The sequence below is a fragment of the Perca fluviatilis genome, chromosome 15, assembly GCF_010015445.1.
Source record: "Perca fluviatilis chromosome 15, GENO_Pfluv_1.0, whole genome shotgun sequence".
In the NCBI taxonomy this organism is placed as follows: Eukaryota; Metazoa; Chordata; class Actinopteri; order Perciformes; family Percidae; genus Perca; species Perca fluviatilis.
Genome location: NC_053126.1, coordinates 13,932,330 through 13,956,085, shown reverse-complemented (window position 1 = coordinate 13,956,085; position 23,756 = coordinate 13,932,330). Strand labels below are relative to the sequence as shown.

The 23,756-nt window shown below is 40.5% G+C and overlaps 1 protein-coding gene and 2 long non-coding RNA genes across 3 annotated transcripts in view; 2 read left to right on the top strand and 1 right to left on the bottom strand.

The window, feature by feature from the left end:
• Window positions 1–1,362: 1,362 nt before the first annotated feature.
• On the bottom strand, window positions 1,363–9,480 carry LOC120575454. Its single transcript, XR_005641994.1, has 2 exons — window positions 9,413–9,480; window positions 1,363–1,648 (listed from the first exon to the last, which is right to left on the bottom strand). It is a non-coding gene; the product is annotated as an uncharacterized LOC120575454 (long non-coding RNA).
• Window positions 5,330–23,756, top strand: part of LOC120575451 (ras-related protein Rab-26-like) — a 66,420-nt gene continuing 47,993 nt past the window's right edge. Inside the window, exons 1-2 of the mRNA XM_039826248.1 lie at window positions 5,330–5,869; window positions 7,713–7,823. Of these exons, the coding sequence (XP_039682182.1) occupies window positions 5,684–5,869; window positions 7,713–7,823 (297 nt within the window). The 5' untranslated portion in view covers window positions 5,330–5,683. The remainder of the gene's footprint in view (window positions 5,870–7,712; window positions 7,824–23,756) is intronic.
• Window positions 9,689–19,318, top strand: LOC120575453. Its single transcript, XR_005641993.1, has 3 exons — window positions 9,689–9,831; window positions 16,873–17,007; window positions 18,510–19,318. It is a non-coding gene; the product is annotated as an uncharacterized LOC120575453 (long non-coding RNA).

Sequence of the window (23,756 nt, the reverse complement as noted above, 5' to 3'; positions counted from 1 at the left end):
TCTTTTAAAGGGTCCAGGGAGGGTTGGGCATGTATTATTTTCAACACTTCAGATTAAACCCTGCTACAGCTCTCTGAGGCCTTACTAATACAGACCCCCTGCTGGGTTACAACTAAATTAAAAATGAAAAAAAGCAGTGACTGTGAAAACAGTGTTTAAACAGAGGTGGAAATTGCAAGTGTGACACTGAGATACAGTGATGACGTCTTTGGAAAGGTAATAATTAACCATGTCACCTTTTTTATGAGGAAAGAGAATAAAAAAAATTAAAAAAAATGTATGAGGACAGATTTGAAGTCAGGGCTTGGCTTCATTGGTTTAGCACATTAAAATATGGCAAGATTGAGCAAAATGATCATGTCAAGGCAATTTCAAGCCACCTGAACACATTGTTTTTGCAAAGGCTCATTTCTGTCCATCTTCTGTTGTACTCATGTTAGCTACAGTATATAGAGGGATCAAGCTCTTACAAGACAGTACAGTGAGGACATAAAACATTTTACTTTGATAATTGCATCAATGCATCACTGCTCGTCTCTGGGGATGGAATTCAGAAGCAGAGAAAAGTTAACAAATCATTATATCAAATACAAAGTAGATGGTAGGTGAATTTGAGCAATGCAATTGTATTAAAATGTAACTGAATACTTAATATCAAATTTGCCTGACAAAAACGTCCTATTATCTAATTTGTCCTCACAAATTTAGTGACTGACTTTGTTGCATTTTTTATGTATTGCAGCAGTGGTGCCCAATCTCAGGGATGGGACCTCTCCAATGGCTTATAAGTAAATCTGAGGGGTTGCGAGATGTTAACCAGGAATGGAAAGAAGAAAAAATGTAGTTCTGAGACTGCAACACAGTCTCTTTTCTCATTGTTGCTCTGTTTTTCTGAAATATGGAATCATTTTATCTCTTCTGAACTCTAGAATGGCTTAACTGCTAACCCCTTTCACATTGCCACATTGTTTTCACAATGCCATTCTCATTCCCATTTAATAGAAAATATCATTCAAAAAAATAAAAATCATTAATATCTGCTTTGAGGGGCCATAAGAAAAAGAAGGGTGAGATCACTGTACTGCAATAAACACCATTCAGTAGTTCAAGTTATTAGTGGTCCAATGATGATTATTCTGACATTTTTGGCATAGTCTACATACAGTATAATGATGTTTCCCTCATTACCTCATAACAGACTGAAACATATTTTTCATTATGTGTGATAACTGTAGTCAAAAGCAGGGTTTTTCATAGTCTATTTAGATAAAAATAACTGTCTCCCACACAGGCTAAGTATTTTAGGACAAGATAAACACATTGCCAGTTATATTGTAAAGAAGTACACTATAGGATTCATAATTAATTAAAAATGTCTATAACTTTTTATTTAGACAGAAAACTATAAACACGCAACACTCATGCCACCCATTTTCCTCTCCCTCTCTCTCTCTCTCTCTCTCACACACACACACACACACACACACACACACACACACACACACTTTTTCTCTCATTTAAGATGCCTCGGGGAGTGAATAAGTGCCAGGCAGTACCAGTCCACTGATGGTTGCTCTCGCCAAAGGCTTGACAAACAGGGATGCCGGCTGGCAGGATGCCCCCTGCCCCTCCTCACGGCCACAGGCAGCTGAAAGAAAGAGTGGCCAACAGATCAACAGTTGCTGTGACTTTGGTTGAGCGACTGGCTAGGCTGCTTCACGCCACATTCAGGGCACCTGACCCTGGGTAAACTGACAAATGCCTGGCCTTTGGGTGCGCCTGCAGATTGACATGACCCTGAGGGCATTATGATCTCACTGCATTGGGCACACACACACACACACACACACACACACACACACACACACACACACACACACATATAGCCATGTTCCAGTCACATTTTTTCAAGCACCTGACAAAGTAAATTGCGTTAACACTCACCAACACTTTTCAGGCTGTTTGACTTATTGTCATGGAGATGGCACAGCTCTAAAGATGCTTGCACCCAGGAAAGAGTGCTGTATGTAATTTGCTCCTAATTAACATGTTGAAATTATGTGATGTGATGCATTCTTCACAGCTGAATCACACAGTTGATTTATAGTGTATGGCACTGGAGAAAAAGCTATAATTTGATCACTGCCTTGTTAGCCTAAGTAAAGAATAAAGTAATAAGTAATAAATTTGCTTGACTAGATTTTTCTCAACTGCCTCCACAGTTTGTATTCAAAGACTGTTTTATGTGCTCGTGCTGCCATATATGCTTGTTGGCACAGACACACACAAGCATATGGTACGCAAGTACACATTATAGCCTTCCAATGTACAGTACACGCATTGGGCATATTTAACTCGTCCTGACAAGGCTGTTAATTTCTCTGAAACCAGGGATGGATTCCAACAAATCTCTCTATCCACGTCCCCTCTTCCCTCCAAAATGCCCAGCTGTTGCCACAGTAGACAGCTGCTTTAGGGGTAGAACAAATCTCAGCTGTCGAGGGGAGTTGCACAAGGGGGGTTGGTGGATTTTGGGGTTTGTATTCCCTCAAACCAATGACACTCCACTCCCTACTCTGCACTGAGTTGGGTGGAGTGTGGAAAAATGCTGACAGATAGCAGATTTAGGGACAGAAACCAGAGGCTCCAGCTGTCTGTGTGTTTACAACCAGAACTCAGAAACTCTGAGTTTTGGAACTCGGGGGTCAAATATGTGACGTCCCCAAAAAGTCTATGTAGGATAGATTATTTTACACTACAAACTACAATGTTTGGTAGTTGGAAAATGAAAGAGGAATAGCACTTTGATGTTAGATTAGGCTTGCATTTTATTTTTTACATCAAAAGTTTACCACAATGAATATTTACCACATAAGAGGTGAACATACTGTCAAATATCATCCACTGCACAGAAACTCACTTAAACATGGCGGTTGCACAGAAACTACCTTAAACTTGGCTGCTAGTTAACTGGGATTTTTTCTGAAATGGCTTTCGATCTGTTTAACTTGTGTATGGTAAATAGAGCTGCCTCTTTGAGCCTGGTATTATTCACAGTTCACATTGTAAAGGTCAGAGGTAATACAAGCTTACATCAGTCTCCTGTTGTAGGGAGCAAACAAGGTCTCTGGGCTATGATCTTTGAACATATTCTAATGAGCACGGACAGCCTGGCACTAGATCAGAAGGCTGTTGTATCATACACAAATTTCATATTGCATAACAAACTAGATTACAGAGAGGGGAGGGGGCACCAGCATTGTATTACTGGCCACAGAGGATCAGGGTCTAACCAGAATATGCTGCTGTTCTTTGTTGCAAATGTAGACAATGTGGACCAAGCTAAAGAGTGACATCCTCCATGTGAGAGACGTTTGAATTATGTTGTGAATTATAAGGTCTCTGGGTAAGAGTCACTGAAAGGCCAAACCATCTTTGGACTGTTCTGCTCTGATCACAACCAGCTTGTTGGTTGAGGCTGGAGGAAGCTGAACTGTAGCCCATACAGATGCCTATTGATAAACCGACTGTATGTAGGCCTATATCAAATCAATTAAAATTGTGTGCATCTCATATAACTAGGTATATATAGGTATATGACCTAATTTGGGCATGTTTCTGATTTAGCCCTAATCATTTTATAATAACGAGTTTTTTTTATTTTGGGAGACAGATCCTCAACACCACCTCAACACTCAACACGGACACTAACTTGAACTTTACTTTGCTGTTCTACCCTCTTTCATCTGTGATTTCCTATCTTATGTTCTTATATCGCCCTCTTGTGGTACATTATTGAAATCACATCTCCAACACGTTACATAGGTGGCTGCAAGTTGTTTTTTTATTTCTCCATAAATAATGCCCATGCTAATAGAAACATGATTACTGCAATGGCTTAAATCAACTACTTCCATCTATATGGCAAATTAGTATTGCTTATCATTCAGTTACTAAGTGAATGGACGGCGCCATATATTGAAAGTAGTCTATACTTTATTTAATTAGTCCTGGCCTCCACCTGTAGCTCATAAATGCATAACACCATCTATGAAGGAAAGTTAATAGCTCGTTTCATCATGAATATTTGCAAAATATTATATGGCAATTGCCATAATAACAATAGGCTATATACAGTCCCTCCAGAAAAACGCAATTATGCGATCGCATAATTCAATGCATAATCAGCCAAAGTCCGCATATTTATGCGGGGGCCTCATTTTTTTTCAAATACGCCGCACTTTCGCCACATAAATTGCCGATTTCCACGCAAAATATGCGGGGCTTGCATGATTTCATAATCCCCGCATTTTCATTGCAAAAAAGTCACATATATCTTAGCAGAAAGTTTAAAAATGTTGCGTTTACTTCACACAAGAGCTGCCATTTTCCAATGTTACCATGGGAACGTTATGAAGTGACGTAATTACGCGACGTGAACATCATCGAAAAGCAGGGTGTTGTGGGAATCACTTTTTTTTCTCTTTTTCATCAAACTGCAGTTTTTGCAAGCTCCCGCAGTTTTTGCAAGTTCCCGCAATTTCATCGCATAAAATTGCATATAAATATCCCGCATATTCCATCGCATTTTTTATGAAAACGTGCGGCATAATCAAGGATTTTTGCCCGCAACAATCACAAAAAAACTTCGCATTTTTCTGGAAGGACTGACATTAACATATTCGGTAACACTTTACTTGAAGGTATCTACATAAGAGTTACACAGTCATGACAAATGAACCCTAACCCTAAACCTAACCCTAACACTAACCATAACTTGTCATGACAAAAACCGAATGACACTTACTAACAGAAGCGTTATGTCACAAACGTGTATGACTTTTTTATAATGTTTATGACAAATTCATGACAGTGTCATGTCACTCTTATGTAGATACCTTCAAGTAAACTGTAACCACATATTCACATAGTCACTCTAACAGAATACTATACAAAAAAAGTGTGTGAGCCATGTTGAAAGAGAGGTCGCTCTAAATCTATCATAGGGTCTGCACCTTATTTTGAAGGTTAAGAACACACTGGCTTAATTTCATACACCAGATGATTGCGATAAAACATTCATAATTCAAAATATAAATGAGAAAAAAATACTTTTGACACATAACAGAATCTATATATATATATATATATATATATATATATATATATATATATATATATATATTAAAAAAATGCTGTTTTTCAGCACCACGAACAGCGCCCTGTGACCTCTATCACACTCGTAATCATCAATGCCAGTCCTGTAATACAGGTCATAGAGTCTTTGATGACTAGAGTGAGTTTATAACGTGATGATGAAGGTCGAGGCGCAGTGCATAGTGCAGCGTCCCTGTGTCCTGATTGTTAAGGTGGAGCTTTCTGCCACATCACATCTATTTGCTGCCGCTACAACGCGCAGTGCTGAGGCTGTTCTACTGGAAAGAGCGAGCTGTCAGGAGCAGAAAGCGGCTGAACAACAACGGAAGCGAGAGCGTTTTTTGCATCTCAGGACAATTTCATCCTACTTTAGAGGTGTCGAGGAACATGCATTCAACGCGCAGGTTAAAAGAAAAAAACATCTGTTAATTTAAGTTCTTCGCTGCAGCAACTTTTCAGTCGTCGGAAGATTTGTTTTCTTTGTTTTAACTAAGAATTCATAAAGATAGTTTTGAAATCTTGAGAAATGTCTCGCAAGAAAGCTGCCAAAGGCAAAGCCGCGACCAGCAGCCCGTCTGCGGGCAGCCCCACCGGGAAAGGGAGCGGGAAAGCTGCGAGGAGCAGCCCGGGCATTGTTCAGATGAACGGCGTGGTCCATCCCAGCAGACCCTCCATCAGCAATAGCAGCGAGTTTTATGACATCGCTTTTAAGGTAGGAGGTTGATCAGTAAATGCATGATAACAAACTACAACTCACATAAAAGTGGGCTTTAGTTTCTATAATGCTCCCCAAAAATATCACATAAATTATAGATCACCATAAACTATACACAGAGTAAATTATCATATGGACACTTTTTGTCTTTTGTTTACCTTTAGGACGAATAGGCTAAATGTAGAGAAAAATACACGTAGTAAATGTATGTTTGTGGTCTACTTTATTCTTTGCCAGTGTCGTTTTCCTGTTTAGCTTTTATTGCCTTTTGTTTTACAACCACCTCTGTTCACCAAACAGCAGTAAGCTCCTGACAACAGCTATGTCAATAGGCGATCGATATCCTGCAAAGGTGCACAACGCCGTGCAACAGCCAACAAGCAAATCGTTGTGCAACTGGTTGAATGCATGTTTGTCCCTGCAGCACATATCATAGGGTTTGCATTTAGTCTACAGTGAGCGATTTTACCTAACCATAATGTGAGTAGAGAAGTGTCACGTCACCACAACACAAACACAGATCCACACAGATTCTCAGTGTGTACTCCCAATAGCTTCAAGGGACTTGTGCCACTTACTATGTGTTTTTGAAGCAGTTGTTTGATGTGAGTGCATGATGTCTTTGTGTTGCTCTTTTTGCATAACAGTTGGAATGATTGTTCCTTCTAAGCCACTGTGAACTGTAGATATTCTTATTAAATTAATTGGGTTTTTTAGGGTGCGGGGACTAGCACTACCATTTCTACAGTACACAACATCCTTGCAGCCAATAAATTAACAATTGTTAATACTGTTGATACTGCCACATACCCAGTGTTATTGCATTTAGTTATGTGATTTGACAAGTAGCAGCAACATGTTCAGGCAGAAATCCAATAACATTCCCTTAAAATTCTTTCTAGATAGATATAATGTTTTGGTTAAATGTTGCAAGGCTGGATCAAAAATATCCCACCTGTAGCTTGTTGTGCCTTATTATATGTGCTTTGCAGAGATTAACCTATCCTCTTTCTGATTTTATTGTGCCATGTTTCAGCATTATGTTCCCTCTGATTACTATTCTGCATTGAGACATTGATTGCATTTTATTTATAAAAGCCTTAAGGGCAGGGAGAGTCCAACAGGTGCCTCCTCCTGCACACTACTGCAAACATAAAGCGCATGAGAGAAAAGAAGAAAATCGGATACAGAGATTTAAAAAAAAAAAAAAAAGTTGTAATAGGGAAACAGAAGGCAATGTTATCCTTTGCCACATTTTGTATCTGACCCTGTTACAACCCTTCATTCTTCCTACTCTGTCTTCCATCTCCTCTCTGCTTCCTCATTTCACCCAAGAGGCACTTTTGATTTCCATGGTCTAGGGCATCAACGTCCCTCAGCTAACCTGGTAACAGTAATCACATCAAACCTTTAACTTCATCACAGCTCGGAATATAAAAAAGAAGGAACGAAGCCCAAGTTCTGTACGCACACATGCACTGATGTGCATGCATGTACACATTTACTGAAAGGACATCTGCTGGTGGCCATAATGAGCAATCACACACACACATTCACATACACCCTATTCACTGGCCAGGTACCAAAATACCAGGCCTAATTTAGCTGAATGATTCAAATGTCCTGTTTTATTTCTGAGGACAAACCAGTCACTGATATAAAATTAAACATATGAGCAAAAGCTCCCACTTGTTCGTGCTCCTACGTTTGTTTTTGTTTTTTATTTCTTTGCTATTTATTTCAGTTTTGTCTGACATTTACCTTTATCCACCAGTCAGACGTTTAGTTTAGCCCTCCAGTCATTCATGTCTGAGTTTTTCCCTCTTATATTCCTGTGCAGGTGATGCTGGTTGGAGACTCTGGTGTGGGGAAAACATGTCTACTGGTCCGTTTTAAAGACGGAGCTTTCCTGGCTGGCAGCTTCATCTCAACTGTGGGCATTGATTTTAGGGTAAGTTTAAATCAATGAAACTAAAACCAACAAATCAACCACATAGGCTAGATGCAAACACACTGTCAGGTTTAGTACGTTTTGTAAAATGGGGCCATATGTAGTAATGGATTGTTTTAAATTCAGTGTCTTTATATGCCCCGGAGCTATGAGTATCTCCTGTGTTCGTCTCACAAGATAGGATATTGATTTCTTAAATTAGTTTGACATGCTTTAGTTTTTTATTCTCTCTGGTTGATAACAGTGTCTCTCGTGTGCCAGTTTTGTGGTCCCACATGGGCAGCCAGGAAAGAATGTGTCCATCATTTCTAATGATCACACTCAGGTGTCCCAGAGAAAGAGACAGGCAACAGCTCAAAACAACACTCTGACCCAGGGAAGCAAAAAGAGACAGTTGCTTTCCTCCGGCTCTTCAGTCACCTCATGCACAGGGTCACGTCAGCTACAGTAACAGCCCTGGGTGTTTGCTGAACTACTGCTTTTAATCTCTAGGCTTTTTCTGGGCAATTTCATGTAGTAGCCCATTTTTTCTCTCTCAATCATTGTCTTTTCTAACAGGTCTAATTAAGTCAAATGCCTTTACACTGATTGGCATGTACATTGTGGTTTATGTATTTACCAACTGTCTTCTCAGATATAGTGTATAATTTAGTATGGTCTAGTTCAAGAGGCCTGCAGAAAACTGTACTTTTATAAAGTTTATTGTGTTCGCAGTGTGTATGATAGGTGTCAAGAGCATTGCTGATTTAGCATTGTGCTCCTGTAACATAGTCGGGCTCACAATGGACAGTTTGAAAATAAAAGTATCAGAATTGATGCAGCAGAACCAGAGCATTATGCCACGCATTAATCTTCCTTGTCAAAACCTGGTGCCTACATTACCCACTAGGGGTGTAACGATTCTCCAAATCCTCGATTAGATTACATTTTCGATTCTCGATTTTTACATTTATTTTTGTAGACTAGACTTTTGTGCAATATAATATCTAACCTTTGTTCGCAATGTACCACACCACATTGTCAAATTTAAAACATTTATTAACAACATAATGTAACAATAACTTATATCTATAACCTGCCATCTAGTTTCTCTTTTGTAACTGCAGAAAATGACATTCAAGTTCACAACAAAACAAACAAAAAACAATAAAACAGCCATGTCCATAGTCTTCTCTGAACAATTAAGTGTCTTAACAAACTACTTCCGAACAGTTGAACATATACCACGCAGATTAACTGCCATGTTAGTCATGCTGCCAGTGTAAGAATATGGTACACGCACATAGCAGAGCTTGCAAACTTTGGCTTTTTTGTCGACAACGCGAACGTTGTCAACATAACTCACTGGAAATCCAAACTACTTCCACACCAGCAACTTCAGTGAAAGAGGAGGGGGTTCAAGTTCTGTTGATGGGTCTCCTGCATCTGCAGTTGCCATGCTATCTTTTGACTGGCTGTAGCTAAATTAGAGGTTGACTGACTCGCAGCACTTCAGCACTAGTGTTGACGAACTGACCGAAGAGCCGGTTAATTAACCCGAGTAGTGTCACTGAACCGGGAGAATGAACGACTCACTCCTGTTTTTTTACCTCATTCATGCCGGCAGCACTTCACTCAAGCTGAGTGCGATCGGCGTATGCTCCGTTGTGTGTAGCTGGTCCTCTTCTGCTACTGTGTGTGTAGTAATCTAGCTCATTAGCGCCTCCCTCCACTGGAGTGGTGGTAGAATCAATAAGGAAATGCACTACCTCGAGCAGGCTACACGTGTGTGTTTTTCTATATTCTTTTTCCGCTTGGCAAGCCGACTGGACATGACATGGGGGCGTGGCAGCATGTGACTTAATTTCGGTCAATTTCGATTTTAAATTATGACACCCTTATTACCCACAATGTGACTCAACTGCCAACATGTTGGTCTGAGATTTGGGTGTGTTATGCTAGTAGCGTCTGATGTAGCCTCAAGCTGCTTCCTCCACCAATCTTTCTGAGCTCAGTGGAAACTCTGCATGTAAGTTTAACTTGACTTGTTCCTCCACCCATCTCTTCTACCCATCATGGAAAATTAACTTATTTTAAAATGCTGTTTTAAAGTTAACGGCATTACATAAGTCCACGTTAGATCCTTTATTCTCTTGGGAGGCATACTCACATGGGCTGCCACTGTGTGTGTGTGTGTGTGTGTGTGTGTGTGTGTGTGTGTGTGTGTGTGTGTGTGTGTGTGTGTGTGTGTGTGTGTGTATGTGTGTGTCAACCATTGTATAGCCCTGTGAGTGGGTTGGAGGAATTTGTGGGTGGATGAGCAGTTGGTTTATTTACTTATGTAACGTCTCTTATAACACTGTCTGTGGTCCCGATGTACATTTAGGCCTATCTCAGCAAAGCAGAGGCCTTTATCAGCTGTATTTGCCCGCTGCATTTAATGGAGGAAGGAGTACAAAACTCATAAAGTTTGGTGCTTAGTCTGCTCTTTTGTCATATTGACTTGTTATTTAATTGCAGTGTGGCACAGAGCTGGGTGACATAAATAATGTCATTATCATCCCATTCTCTTCTGCATGGTTTCTTGTTGAATGGTTCAGTTTTTCGGTACAAGTGAAAGACACCTCCATGACTTATGAAGATCCTTCCTGAGTCAAACTGTAGAGTTAATGGCATATTTTTATTATATTTTTTTATTTTACATATAATCCCAATGTTCACAAGTACCGAATGAACCAAAAAATTATCATAAGCACACTATTAACAGAAACATACTTAACCCACAGTTCATGAATTAAGGTACCCTCTATGTGACTGCACAAATCAAATAAACAGAGTGTTTTGAGAAGTTAAGAGTAGGAAAATATGAAGGCCCTATGTGTTTGTCTTCCCATGGAGGATACACAGAGAGAGACAGGGAGACAGTGAGTGATTGCTATTTTTAGCAAAAGACAGTTTTGATCCCTTTTTAGTTGGTGGGAAAGACGGGTAATTTGCTTCGTATGGGGATTTGATCCATTTCCCACTTCAAAGCTGCAGCAAGATGCTATGTTTTCTTCCCCCTCTTGTTTATTGTAGTCTCATCTCATTTAAGCCCCAGCATGTTCTTAGGATTACATAGCTGCACTGGTGCCTTGTTAGGCTTAAAATACATTGAGTCAGAATATGAAATATTATTCCACACAAATTCCTTTTGATTATAAAATATCAATATAAGGGCCATGAATTCAAAGGCAGAGTGAAAAACAAGACAGTACCCAATTATAATAATTCCATGTAGATCTTACCTTGTTCTGTTTCTCAATCTCATTCTGATTCATAATTACTGCTAAACACTAATAGGAAACTGGAACTGATTCTATATGGCCCTGTGGCACATGACATATAGACCACATCAGGTTAATTGGATGATATTTCACCTCTATAGCTCACTAGTAATCAAACATAGAAACAATGCTTATACTACAATTAATATTATAACTTACCAGAGAAAGTGGGGTCTATTCACTATGATGAACCTAAACTTCCACATCACTCTGTTGCATATGAAAAGGATTAATGGAAAATTATTATATAAATTAAGATAATTTTTTACTGAGATGCAACTTTTTTATCTTTTTCTTAGAAACTGATAAATAATAAAGAAATGCCCGATTTGCATAAAAGTGGGAAGAATCATCACATTCAGGTTTTTGCTTAAACCAAATTTTGCCAGAGAGAACCAGAGAATACAGAACACTTGCAAACGACGATGCAGCATGTCCAGGTTATCAGTTGCCATGGTAATGCAGGTGCTACCAACAAATGAGTGACTTGGACTATCAGAAAAAAAAGAGGAAAAAGCTTTTTTTTTGGTTTTTTAAAAAAATAAAAAATTTTTTTTTTTTTTAAGGTGGGGGGTTTTTTTTTTTTTTTTTTTTTTTTTTTTTCAATCAGGAGGTCTTAAGCAGTCGGTGGAAGGCATCATGTGGGTGTTAAGGATTCAGGCATTTTGCTTTTTGCTGTCTGAGTGAAAAGGACCTCTGACATGTTCTTTATGCTCCAGCCTGCTGTTTAATGTTCAGGTGAAATATGGATTTGTAACATGCATGGACACACAAGCCAAAAAATCACACAACACTTCACAGGGATCACAGGGGGGGCGCAAGTCTTTACCTGGTTTGAGGTTGAGGTAAAAAAAAAAATATTTGCACATGTTAAACAAATTATGATAATACACTAGAATATATAATGTGTACAAAAGTCTGTATAAAAACTACATGTTTTTGTTCTCGCTTAAAATTGTAGGCAGGCTACTTAGTAGGCCAAACCTTCGGGACCTCTTAACCTGTGGCCCTTGCTGTCATCAGGTCAGCTGGTAGCTGCTATCATCCTCGTTTTTCCTGCCGCCACGGCATCACTATTTTATAAATGAAACATGGCGGAGAAACCTCAAAGTGCTGATAACTCCTCTGTATCAAAAAAGAAAGTAAGGCTCTATCTTGAGTGTTACCTGAACTTCGGTTTCGGGGGGGTTGGGGGGGGCTCAGGGCTCAGGGCTCAGCTTCTTAGACATGAGTAGGGGGGACACCAAGGAAAAAAGGTTGGGAACCACTGCAGTAGAAGACTGTAGTCTCCTTTATGAACTGAATCAGGAGCAGCTCTCTAACCCAGAATTACCAATTAGAAGTCTCCTCTTGTCTTTTGTTTTAAGGTCTGGCTCTGCAGGGCACAGATAAACTGATTAATTGCTCTACCACAGAAGACAGCATAGAAACAAACTGCACATTTACTCATTGACTGGGATTTCTTTATTCTTACTCTTAGTTCTGAAATTTAATTTCATTAGAGACATTAAAGCTGCAGTAGGTAAGATTGTGAAGAGCCAGGACTTTGCCAACAAATTTGAACATCGACAACTTCTCACTCCCTCCTCCCTTTCTGCTGCAGCCCAAACCGTCTCCTAAGCCCCTCCCACACAACAGAGTTTGACAGAACTGCCGGCATGTCAGACAGACAACATTTTCAATAACTAAAACACTAACACAACGTTAACTTTACTCACCAACAGTAAAACGATGCTAACTAGCAGGCTACCGTTAACCATTTCAGCATCACATCAGACCGACCACTGTGCTAATGTTACTATTATCGTCACCAACGTAGCTTTGTGGACTTTTGACTACTAATAACCAAGTGAAAGATAAATCACTCATGGTAATTATGTTACCTGTTGAGAGGAAATGTGGCTACATCTGCATCGTTCTTCAGATCTTTAAAATCCTGCAGCCACGCCACCTCTGAAAAGCCACTCCATTATTCACCGGAGTTTTGGAAAACTTTTCTTCAGCTCGTGCACAGGGAGGGGGGAGGGGAGAACGCTATATATGCTTGTGCCTGAGCAGTGATTGACAGGCAGATAGACCACCCGTGTGGCCCTGATTGGAGAAAATCGACCGGGAGCGGTGGAATTTTGCCAATGGCACTACAGGCTGTAGGAGGTGCCAGAGGAGCTGTTTTTTTTTTTTTTTTTTTACATAATTCATGTAGTTCTACTGGAACAAAGGGTCAGTTTCAGCAAATATGACAGAAAGTTAGTTTTATAAGACTTACCTACTGCATCTTTAAACTCATTAAAATATGAAAAAAACAATGTAATTTAGAATTGATTTAGACCAATGTATATTAAACTAGGTGAGGTGAAATCTTTCCAATCTTAAAGATGCAGAGCTAACAAACACTTAACAGCTTAATACTAGTGATGACTTGATGTGTTTTTCATACATTTTTCGTGCAAATTCAAATATATTAGGCCTGACCTTTGTGCTGATAATAGAAACATTTTTCATTTTAGTCATTCATAGTTTTTCCATTAGTCTGACAGGAGCATGGAACCGTAATACTGTTTTTTTGGCTGAAAGTTGACATAATGCGTTGTGTTGACGCATTGTGTTATTCAATATTTTCCTACTGTCAACAAATCCAATGAAAAGACTAAAACCAACAATGCATTAGTCATTCACTCCATACTTTCCAGCTTCCCCACCCACCTTACCAGTAGCACTCAGGCCCAAACACATTGATTCATACAGTTTGGGACTATTTTCAACTGCAGATTAATACACACTTGGTGGTCAAGTGAGTATTCACAGCAGCATTACAGTGTATGTATGTAGGATAAAAATGTGGAATACATACAAATTACAGTGCATTACCTTTCCTAGCTATATATATTATGGTTATTGGGATTTAGGCTAATGTACTTCTATTTCAGTAAAACTCATGGACAAAGAACCGAAGTCTATGGCGGGAACTGTCCATGGTGCTGAACTCCTTCTCCAGACTAGGGTTCAACCATGGACTGTATATAAAACTAAATAACCCTAACCTTAACCCCAGGTTCAATCAAATCTACATATAGCGTACAAGGCTACCGAGTCTAGCAATCTGTAGCCAAATATTTGACATGTCAGCCAGCCATCTTAATCTGATGCAATCAGGTTTTCAATAATATCAATTTTGCATGATGTAATTGCCTACATCCATTATTTTTCTGCCACTTTCTTCCCGGCATTCTATTTCACATTTTGTAACAATAATGTGTTGTCTTTTTTGTTTTTTTATGTTGTAGCCTGAAGGCAAACTTTTTTTTTTCAATTAGAAACTAAATCCCACAGTTACAAAGAGCGGCAGGAAAATTGGTGAATTTATCTTAGCTGTAAAAAACAAATGTTATTTACTGAAAAACAACATTGGCAGATTCAGAGATAATTATTTCTTCATCACTGTGGTTAAAATGTCTTCATTTTGAAACAAAGCTTGAAAAGCAATTTCTTTGAGAGACAAACAGAGGATTATTAGGAGGGAGCAAAAGAGAAGGAAGGAAAACATACTGGGTAGAAGCACTAATGAAAGATGCTCAGAAGGGAAGACAATTAACAATATCACTCCAACAAGCCTTTCCGATGTGGTGGAAAAACAACCTTTTTTCTCTTTCCCTCTTCACAATCTACCTTGCCTCAGGATACCATGGAGAACTAATCCTTCAATCTCAGTTGACATAAATGCAGTGTGGGGAGAAGAGCAGCACTTCTCACCTCTACTGAGAGACAAGGGAGCTGCTCCCAGCTGTCAGTTATGTCTTTTGCGCCCCCAGTGACAGACCTCTTTTGCAACTACAGATTTCACCTCTCTGCACCCTAAAAGCATGACTTGTTTGACTCGGGAAGACAAAGTTTGAATGATGCCTGTGAGAATAGATCATCAAACTTTGAGCTTTTTAACTTGAAGGGTGGCACTCTTAGTCTATTGGTTTTGTACTGACATTCATAGTTCCCAGACGATGCATCATAATGACTTTGGTCATCCCCTGACTTTTCCTCTAGCGCCACATTTGTGGTTTTGAATTAAATGTTTATCATTAAAAAGCCTCTCTTATTTATCTTCAGTCCTTGTTAGCATCGTGTTTGGTTTATTTGTGTCACACTTTGATTGGTTTATCTTCACAATGTTTTATATTCAAACCAGGTGTATCAGGTAACTGTTCAGCCTTTTTATTATTGTGAGTTCAAGCAGAAAAAAACACTTTTCTTCTCCCTCTTTGTGTCATTCTGGAGCTTCAGTGCGTGACTGTGTGTGAATTTACGTGACAGCCTCTCTGATTAAGATGTATAACCACCCTTGACCTCAGTGATGGTCCCTTTCCTGCTCCTGCTTGATGTGTGAACAAAATGTGCAATATTTCAACTCATATTGGCATGAGATGTGTGCCGCTACATTAAAATGTGCCCAATGAGATCATTTTTTACCCTGAGGATGAACAGATCTTATATTCTGGGGATGAAGTCAGTTATCACAGACCACACTCTGCAGCCCAGGACACATAAGACAACACAACACTGCCTCCCTTCTCCAATGATTTATTTAGAGCACTCTATCTAGGAGTGGTCCATAAAATATATCCCTGACAGGTTTAAGAGACATCGATCACACCTGGCATACTAATTCATTTCACCTTATTTGTAGTTTGTATTGTACATGAGACCTTTAGCTTAATGATTTACCCTTGCATCGCAACATCATCTACAATAGATGGGCTTGAGTTCATCACTGAATAATGGGTGGTAGAAACTAAATCTGAGAGCAACTGTGCTTCACATTTCACATACAGGCTGGGGTAAAGATTGTGGTTTTTAGCCATGTTAGCGGCATGGCTCGAGGAATGTCAGTTTTAGTCAGTGCAGCACTTTGGTCCAGACTCAAATATCTCAACAACTACTTTATGGATGGCCATTACATTTTCTGCAGATATTCATTGTCCCCAGAAGATGAATCCTTATGACTTTGGTGATCCTCTGACTTTTCCTTTAGCGCCACCATTAGGTTGGCATTTTTGGTCTGCCGTTTTTTTCTTATCCTACTCATTAATCAACAACATACAGTAGATGTTAAGGAAAAACTCAGGAGCGACACAACTCATTTCAGATACTTGAAGAAGATTCGGGAGACCTTGATGACTTACACAGAAGCATTTAATGAACCCTCAATTGAGGAGACAATTAAGCAGGCAGTACAGTTTAAACACAATGTGTTACAGTTTAAACACAATGTGTTATTGTCCAAACTCTCTGAAGTTCCTGTCTTCAACAAAGTGAATTTAAACTCAAGCTGGAGACGTTACCTTAAACAAAGATATTGCATGCGCCGTAAACACAGATACTAAAGCCTAGTTCAGCCTATCTCTCTCTCTCTCTGGAAAGTATGCTAAAGTGTGGCTGGCCCACCAACCTCCAAAAGGAGACAGTCCTGAGACAAAACATCCCCTTATCATGTAGCTGCCTATGTAGACTCATTGAATCTGTAGATAGACAAACAGTTATACATGAAGAGGTTTAATTGTTAGAGACTGGCCAAATGTTCTGGTCCCCTGACCTGTGACCTATGAATGATCTGGTGATGAATGATCTGGTGTTGTCTAAGCTTTCCCTTCTCATCATACCACAACATGGTGTTTCCGGAAATTCGACCACACTACACATCACTTGTAATCTCCTGTAATACTTGCCATCACTATCATCGTCTGCTTTCCCAGAGAGGCCACTCCCCATGTTCCATGATTCCACTCATGACGCTTCCTCTGACCCCTGTGTGTCACAAGTTGGACCAGAAGTTTCGCACCTCAGAGTTAAAGCATATCAAATCAAGTTTCCCTTTTTAAGCACAGCAGGTGAGTTTCACACAAAACAAGACAGCACCCACTGATTCAGATTTCACTTTTCTCTGATGTTATTTTTGGGTGTAATTAGCATGCATGTGGGGGTTGGGGCTATGAAACAGGCAACTGCAAGATCTTCGCTCAAAATTTCAGTTGTCTGATTTTAAGATAACTTGAAGTGGGGATGCATTTCGTCAATGTGCTCCTGCACTTAAGGACATTACTGCCTGAAAGAGGCATTAGGAATAAATGTTAAAATAAGGCTCACCCTCGTCCTAATTAACCAGGATCAAAGTCAAATAATGCTTACAGGAGAATTTCCTTTTCCAAAAAGAGAGCACCTGCTCTGAATGAACTTTTTTGTATTTTTTTGCATTAATGAGGCATAAAGCTGTCTTTGGTGAACTGACCAGTGCAGTTTGTTGCACCAGTCATCACCAATGACTGATTTATAATGTATCTATTTATTAATAATAGACTCTTGAGTTATTCAAATACGTCCAGTCTTATTATGCAGGCCATGTTCAAGATTGTCTTCAGGTGTTCAGAAAATTCTGTCATATATCGGGCTAAAATGATGAACCCGGCCACCTTAATGGAAGAATGTAGCAGGCTTTTTCTATGTATACCATTTACGTGATATTTTAATTTAGCTGTGAGTTTGCTTAGATGCATCACCACAGTGGAGATAGGGCAGAAAGACACCTACACTCCCTCATCTAATGACACATTGGAGTGACTGTAAACTCTCCACTCTCTCCACGTAAAGTAAGGTCTGCAGTTGATGTTAGACACCAGTGATTCAACATGCAGTGTATATATATGCCCAGTGCAGCCCGATTCATTCGTGAGTAGGGCCATTGTTAGTGCCAGATTTTAGCTCATCACAGATATACTGGGACAAGGCAAGTACGACATTGGTGACAGACTATTCTAACTTTAGAAAATAAATTTTAATGTTATAATACAGACTTGCCGACACCACACACTACTAAGGTACTGTTTTTATGCCTCTGGAGGCATTATGTTTTGGGTTGTCCATTCATCTTTGTCCCATTCTTGTGAACGCGATATCTTAGGAACGCCTCGAGGGAATTTCTTCACATTTGGCGCAAACGTCGACTTGGACTCAAGGATGAATGTATTAGATTTTGAAGGTCAAAGGTCACTGTGACCTCACAAAACATGTTTTTGGCCATAACTCCAGATGCTAATTATGACAACATTTTACACAAATGTCTAATAAGATAAAATTATGTAGTGATAACATTTTATAACCCAAAGGTCAACTTCACTGTGACGTCATAATGTTCTGCAAAAATGCTTTTAGGGGCCAATATTCAATGCTGTAAGTCAGGAACAGAAGGGAGACATTTGATTGAATACTGAATTGGTGACACTAATCTTGAAACGGTGGTGATTCTATAGATCTTCTGTGCTGCCGGGTTGAAGATGTGTGTACAGCATCCCATTTCGGCAAAAAAATAAATAACTTTTTATTAAATTCATTCAAGGTCTTCACCACATATGACTCTGGACAGACATGGATGTAAACTGCAACTTGACTGGTTGGCGGAGGCATACAACCGCAAAGCGGTAATTCTAGTTTATAGTTCTGATTTTTACTTACTTTTTCTTTTAACTAAACTATATGTGATGTTGTTGTTGATAAAAAATTTCGGTGCAATATAAATCTTGGTCACAACTCTTTAATAACCATATTTAAGGGATCCTTAATATTTTTTATTGTGTTTATGTTTATAACAAGTGCAGGTGTGTGTAATTTTTACGTGTGTAATGTTAATACAGTCAATTAATGTTTTTCACATTTGAGGTTTTATACACTTGGAAAGAAGTTTCATTTTCCTTAGTCAAAACTACAAAGAAAGTGATGCATAACAAATGTCTGTCTTCGAAACTGTATCTTTACATTGCTCCAACATTGTTGATGTTCTTTGTCAAACCACCTGAAATTGAAGCTGTAAACTTTGAATTCTTGCCTGAACTCTGACCCCCATAATGCCAAGCCAATCATCCCACCAAGACAAGCGATTCATCAGGAAGGCTGTATTTTCTGTGATTTGGTCAACCTCTGGTCAACAGTGTTTCATGGTTGCACTGGAAGACTGAGCCATCGTGTGCTCAATAGCATTGATAACAACTTAGTGGCTAAAAGGGCTGAAAATGTGTTGGATATTCAGTTCACTTATCTCAATTTAGCTGGGTTGAGGAAGAGAGATTATCTCATTTTTATTATGTTTACAGGGAGATGATAGGGGAAAAACAGAGAAAGTTAAAAAAGAATAATTGACTGTGGCTCCAGATACTGTGTGTGCTAGACATTAAACATTAAAAGTCTCTTATGAAATATATAAATATATAATCTCTCCATCAATAGATTATTGATGGTGTCTCACTTGTGTGAAATCATGAAGTGAGATGCTGGTGTGGTTTCCGTTCAATTCCATTCAGTCACACATTCAGCGGCACATTTATTAGCTGTCAGTGACACACATATGGGCACACAATATACAAACTCAGACTGATAACGATGCTGATAACAGATGTGGCAACCGCAAATTAACCATGAGAGATCCAAGCAGGCAACTCTTGTTATGCACCTGTTTCTTTCTTCTGACTGTAGCCAGACATTGTTAGCTGTCTCTCCTTCATCACTGCTGCTAAATCATGTTGATCATGTGAAAACTGGCACGGTCTGCTGACTATTCACCATATTCATGTTTTGGGATGCACGCGATCTGTTCAAATGCAGGCAGTTTCTCTCTAAGCTTATAAGTTATTTGCTCTAATGCATACAGTGAGAAAAAGGATAAAAGATAGGCTCCATTTATTAGGATTAGTGGTTTACTTATTTTTCAAGCAACAATGCTGCAGTTGATGGTTGCAGGTTATCAAATGTGAGAATTTGCTGCTTTTCTAGGTTTTACATTAGTAAATTGCAGTGGTGGAAAGTAACTAAGTACATTTACTCAAATACTGTACTTTTAAGGTACTTTACCTCAGTATTTCCATTTTCTAGTACTTTATACTGATAATCCACTACATTTTAGCATGAAATATTGTACTTAACTCCACCACATTAATCTAAAACTACTGTATAGTTATAAATTAATTTGCAGATTAAGACACGTAGAATCTTGATGGTATATGGAGAAATTTAATTGTTACAGATTAAACTATCCAAACTATCCAACAATATAAAATAGTTAAAACTGCCTCAACTCTAACCAGCTACAACATTGAAGTGATGCTTGTTCATTAATGCATCAGTAATATAACAATATTATAATAGGCTATATAATAATAAAACACATAGTAGCATATTAATTAATTTTACTTTTGATGTTTTTGAGTATGTTTAAGTGATAATACTGTCACACTTTTACTAAAGTAAGTTTGTGCGTGTGCGTGTGTGTTTGTGTGTCTGTGTGTCTGTGTGTGGTTATGTGTGTCTGTCTCTCTGTCTGTATGATTTGCATCATGGCTGACGTGTGAACTGTGATGGTTACATTATTATACAATGCATTTTCAAGTGTCTGTTTAGTGTGTGAGTGTCCCTCCAACTATTAACAAAAGGCTGGTCCCATGATTCATCGCTTCATTGTATCAGAGTTGAGTGTTTCTGATGTTTGTCTCTGTTTGCTTAAAGATATTGTGCCTGTAGTCTTTATGTTAATTTTATGACTTTAAGAACTGAATGTATTAAATTCCATAAGTTATCCATATCTAACCGTGATTTACACTCTGCATGTTAAGTCTTTAAATTTGGTTCTAGAGAGAAAAGTTGCAGATACCATCATATGTATGTGTCTGTGATGCACATTTTAGAGAGCAAGGACTGAAAAGAGAATATAAGACAGCAGGGAGAGAGGCAGCTTTGGCATGTGAGAGGACGATAATGGACCTATCATAAAAATCAAGCTCTGACTTGTTGATTACATCTTCCTCTGAAAGCTTCCGCTCCTCTTTGATACTTCCTCTGTCACTGTGTATGTCACTGACAGTCCATCGCCTTACACATAGCTGTCTTACGTAATGCATCTGTCTTTCACTTGTTTCAAGCTTCTATACATTAATTTTATATAGTTATAGTTGGTACCGTATATGATGGCTGACTGATTTCTCCATTATCCACTCGCTCCCACCTGCCAGCCTGTCTGCCAGCCTGCCTTCTCTGAGTGGGTGCAATGTAAAGTGCCAAGCTTGATCATGCCATCAAGTGGCAGTAATGTTTTAGTTTTTTGCTTGAAAAATGAATTGAATTAAGATGAAGTAAGAGCTATGAGCCAGAGGCATAGTTGGACACACAAAAACAGGCACTCTATACGTATGTGTATGTACTGTATATGTGACCTTAGTCTGGATCAATTGCAGTTCATTTCCAGGATAATCGCCAGAACATCTGGCGGCGCCAATATGTGTTGCTGTTGTCTAACTCCGTTCTCTTTGGGAAACAACAACATTCTTTGAGCTAGCAAGCTACACGCTGCAAATGGAAAGTTTAGAAGAACATTTGGATCGTGCAACAAGTCAGGCGTGCTTGGTTCTTTCGGGGAATAAATAAGTAAATCACCTTCACTCTCCGGGAACCATCACCTTATCGTGGTGGAGAGGTTTGTGTGTCCCTATGAACCTGAGGGCTGTGTTGTCTGGAGCTGTGTGTTCCTGGTAGGGTCTCCCAAGGCAAAGTGGTCTCAGGTGAGGGGCACAGCCCGAAAAAGCTACGTAGCACCTATTTCTCCAGCCCATGAGCCCACCACCTATGGGAGGAACCGCTGGGGTTGGGTGCGCTGCCACACGGGGGGCAGTGAAGGTCAGGGGCCTCGACGGACCAGACCCGGGCAGCAGACGCTGGCTCTGGGAACATGGAATGTCACCTCTCTGTGGGGGAAGGAACTGGAACTGGAGGTGGAGTGCTACTGGTTAGATCTGGTGGGGCTTACCTCTACGCACAGTCTCGGTTCTGGAACCATACTCCTGGATAGGGGTTGGACTCTTTTCTTCTCCAGAGTTGCCCAGGGTGTGAGGCGCCGGGCGAGTGTGGGGATACTCACAAGCCCCCGGCTGAGCGCCGCTACGTTGGAGTTTACCCCGGTGGACGAGAGGGTCGCCTCCCTATGCCTGCGGGTTGTAGGGGGGAAAACTCTGACTGTTGTTTGTGCATATGCACCAAACAAGAGTTCGGAGTATTCGGCCTTCTTGGAGAACTTGAGTGGAGTCCTGCATGGGGCTCCAGTGGGGAACTCCATAGTTCTGCTGGGGGACTTCAACGCGCATGTGGGCAATGATGGAGATACATGGAGAGGCGTGATTGGGAGGAACGGCCTCCCTGATCTAAACCAGAGTGTTTTTTTGTTGTTGGACTTCTGTGCTAGTCATTGATTGTCTATAACGAACACCATGTTCGAACATAGGGATGCTCATAAGTGTACTTGGTACCAGAGCACCCTAGGCCAAAGGTCAATGATCGATTTTATAATCGTTTCATCTGATCTGAGGCCGTATGTTTTGGACACTCGGGTGAAGAGAGGGGCGGAGCTGTCAACCGATCACCATCTGGTGGTGAGTTGGGTCAGGGGGTGGGGGAAGAGTCTGGACAGACCTGGTAAGCCCAAACGGGTAGTGCGGGTAAATTGGGAACGTCTGGAGGAGTCCCCTGTCCGACAGACTTTCAACTCACACCTCCGGCGGAGCTTTTCGTGCATCCCTGTGGAGGCTGGGGGCATTGAAATTGAGTGGACAATGTTCAAAGTTTCCATTGCTGAAGCTGCGGCGAGGAGCTGTGGTCTTAGGGTCTTAGGTGCCTCAGGGCGGTAACCCACGAACACCGTGGTGGACACCCGTGGTCAGGGAAGCCGTCCGACTGAAGAAGGAGTCTTTCCGGGATATGTTATCCCAGAGGACTCCGGAGGCAGTTGCAGGGTACCGAAGGGCCCGAAGGGCTGCAGCCTCTGCCGTGAAAGAGGCAAAGCAGCGGGTGTGGGAGAAGTTTGGAGAAGACATGGAGAAGGACTTTCGGTCGGCACCAAGGTGCTTCTGGAAAACCGTTTGCCACCTCAGGAGGGGGAAGCGGGGAACCATCCAAGCTGTGTACAGTAAGGATGGGACACTGTTGACCTCAACTGAGGAGTTAATAGGGCGGTGGAAGGAGCACTTTGAGGAACTCCTTAATCCGACTAATACGCCCTCTATGTAAGAGGCAGAGCTGGAGGATGATGGGGGATTGTTGTCAATTTCCCAGGCGGAAGTCACCGATGTAGTCAAACAACTCCACAGTGGCAAAGCCCCGGGGATTGATGAGATCCATCCAGAAATGCTCAAGGCTCTGGGTGTGGAGTGGCTGTCTTGGTTGACACGCCTCTTCAACATTGCGTGGAAGTCTGGGACAGTGCCAAAGGAGCAGGCAGACCGGGGTGGTGGTTCCCCTTTTCAAAAAGGGGGACCAGAGGGTGTGTTCCAATTACAGGGGCATCATACTTCTCAGCCTCCCTGGTAAAGTCTACTCCAAGGTGCTGGAAAGGAGGGTTCGGCCAATAGTCAAACCTCAGATTGAAGAGGAACAATGTGGATTCCGTCCTGGTCGTGGAACAGTGGACCAGATCTTCACTCACACAAGGATCCTGGAGGGAGCCTGGGAGTATGCCCATCCGGTCTATGTGTGTTTCGTGGATTTGGAGAAGGCATATGACCGGGTCCCCCGGGAGATACTGTGGGAGGTGCTGCGGGAGTATGGGGTGAGG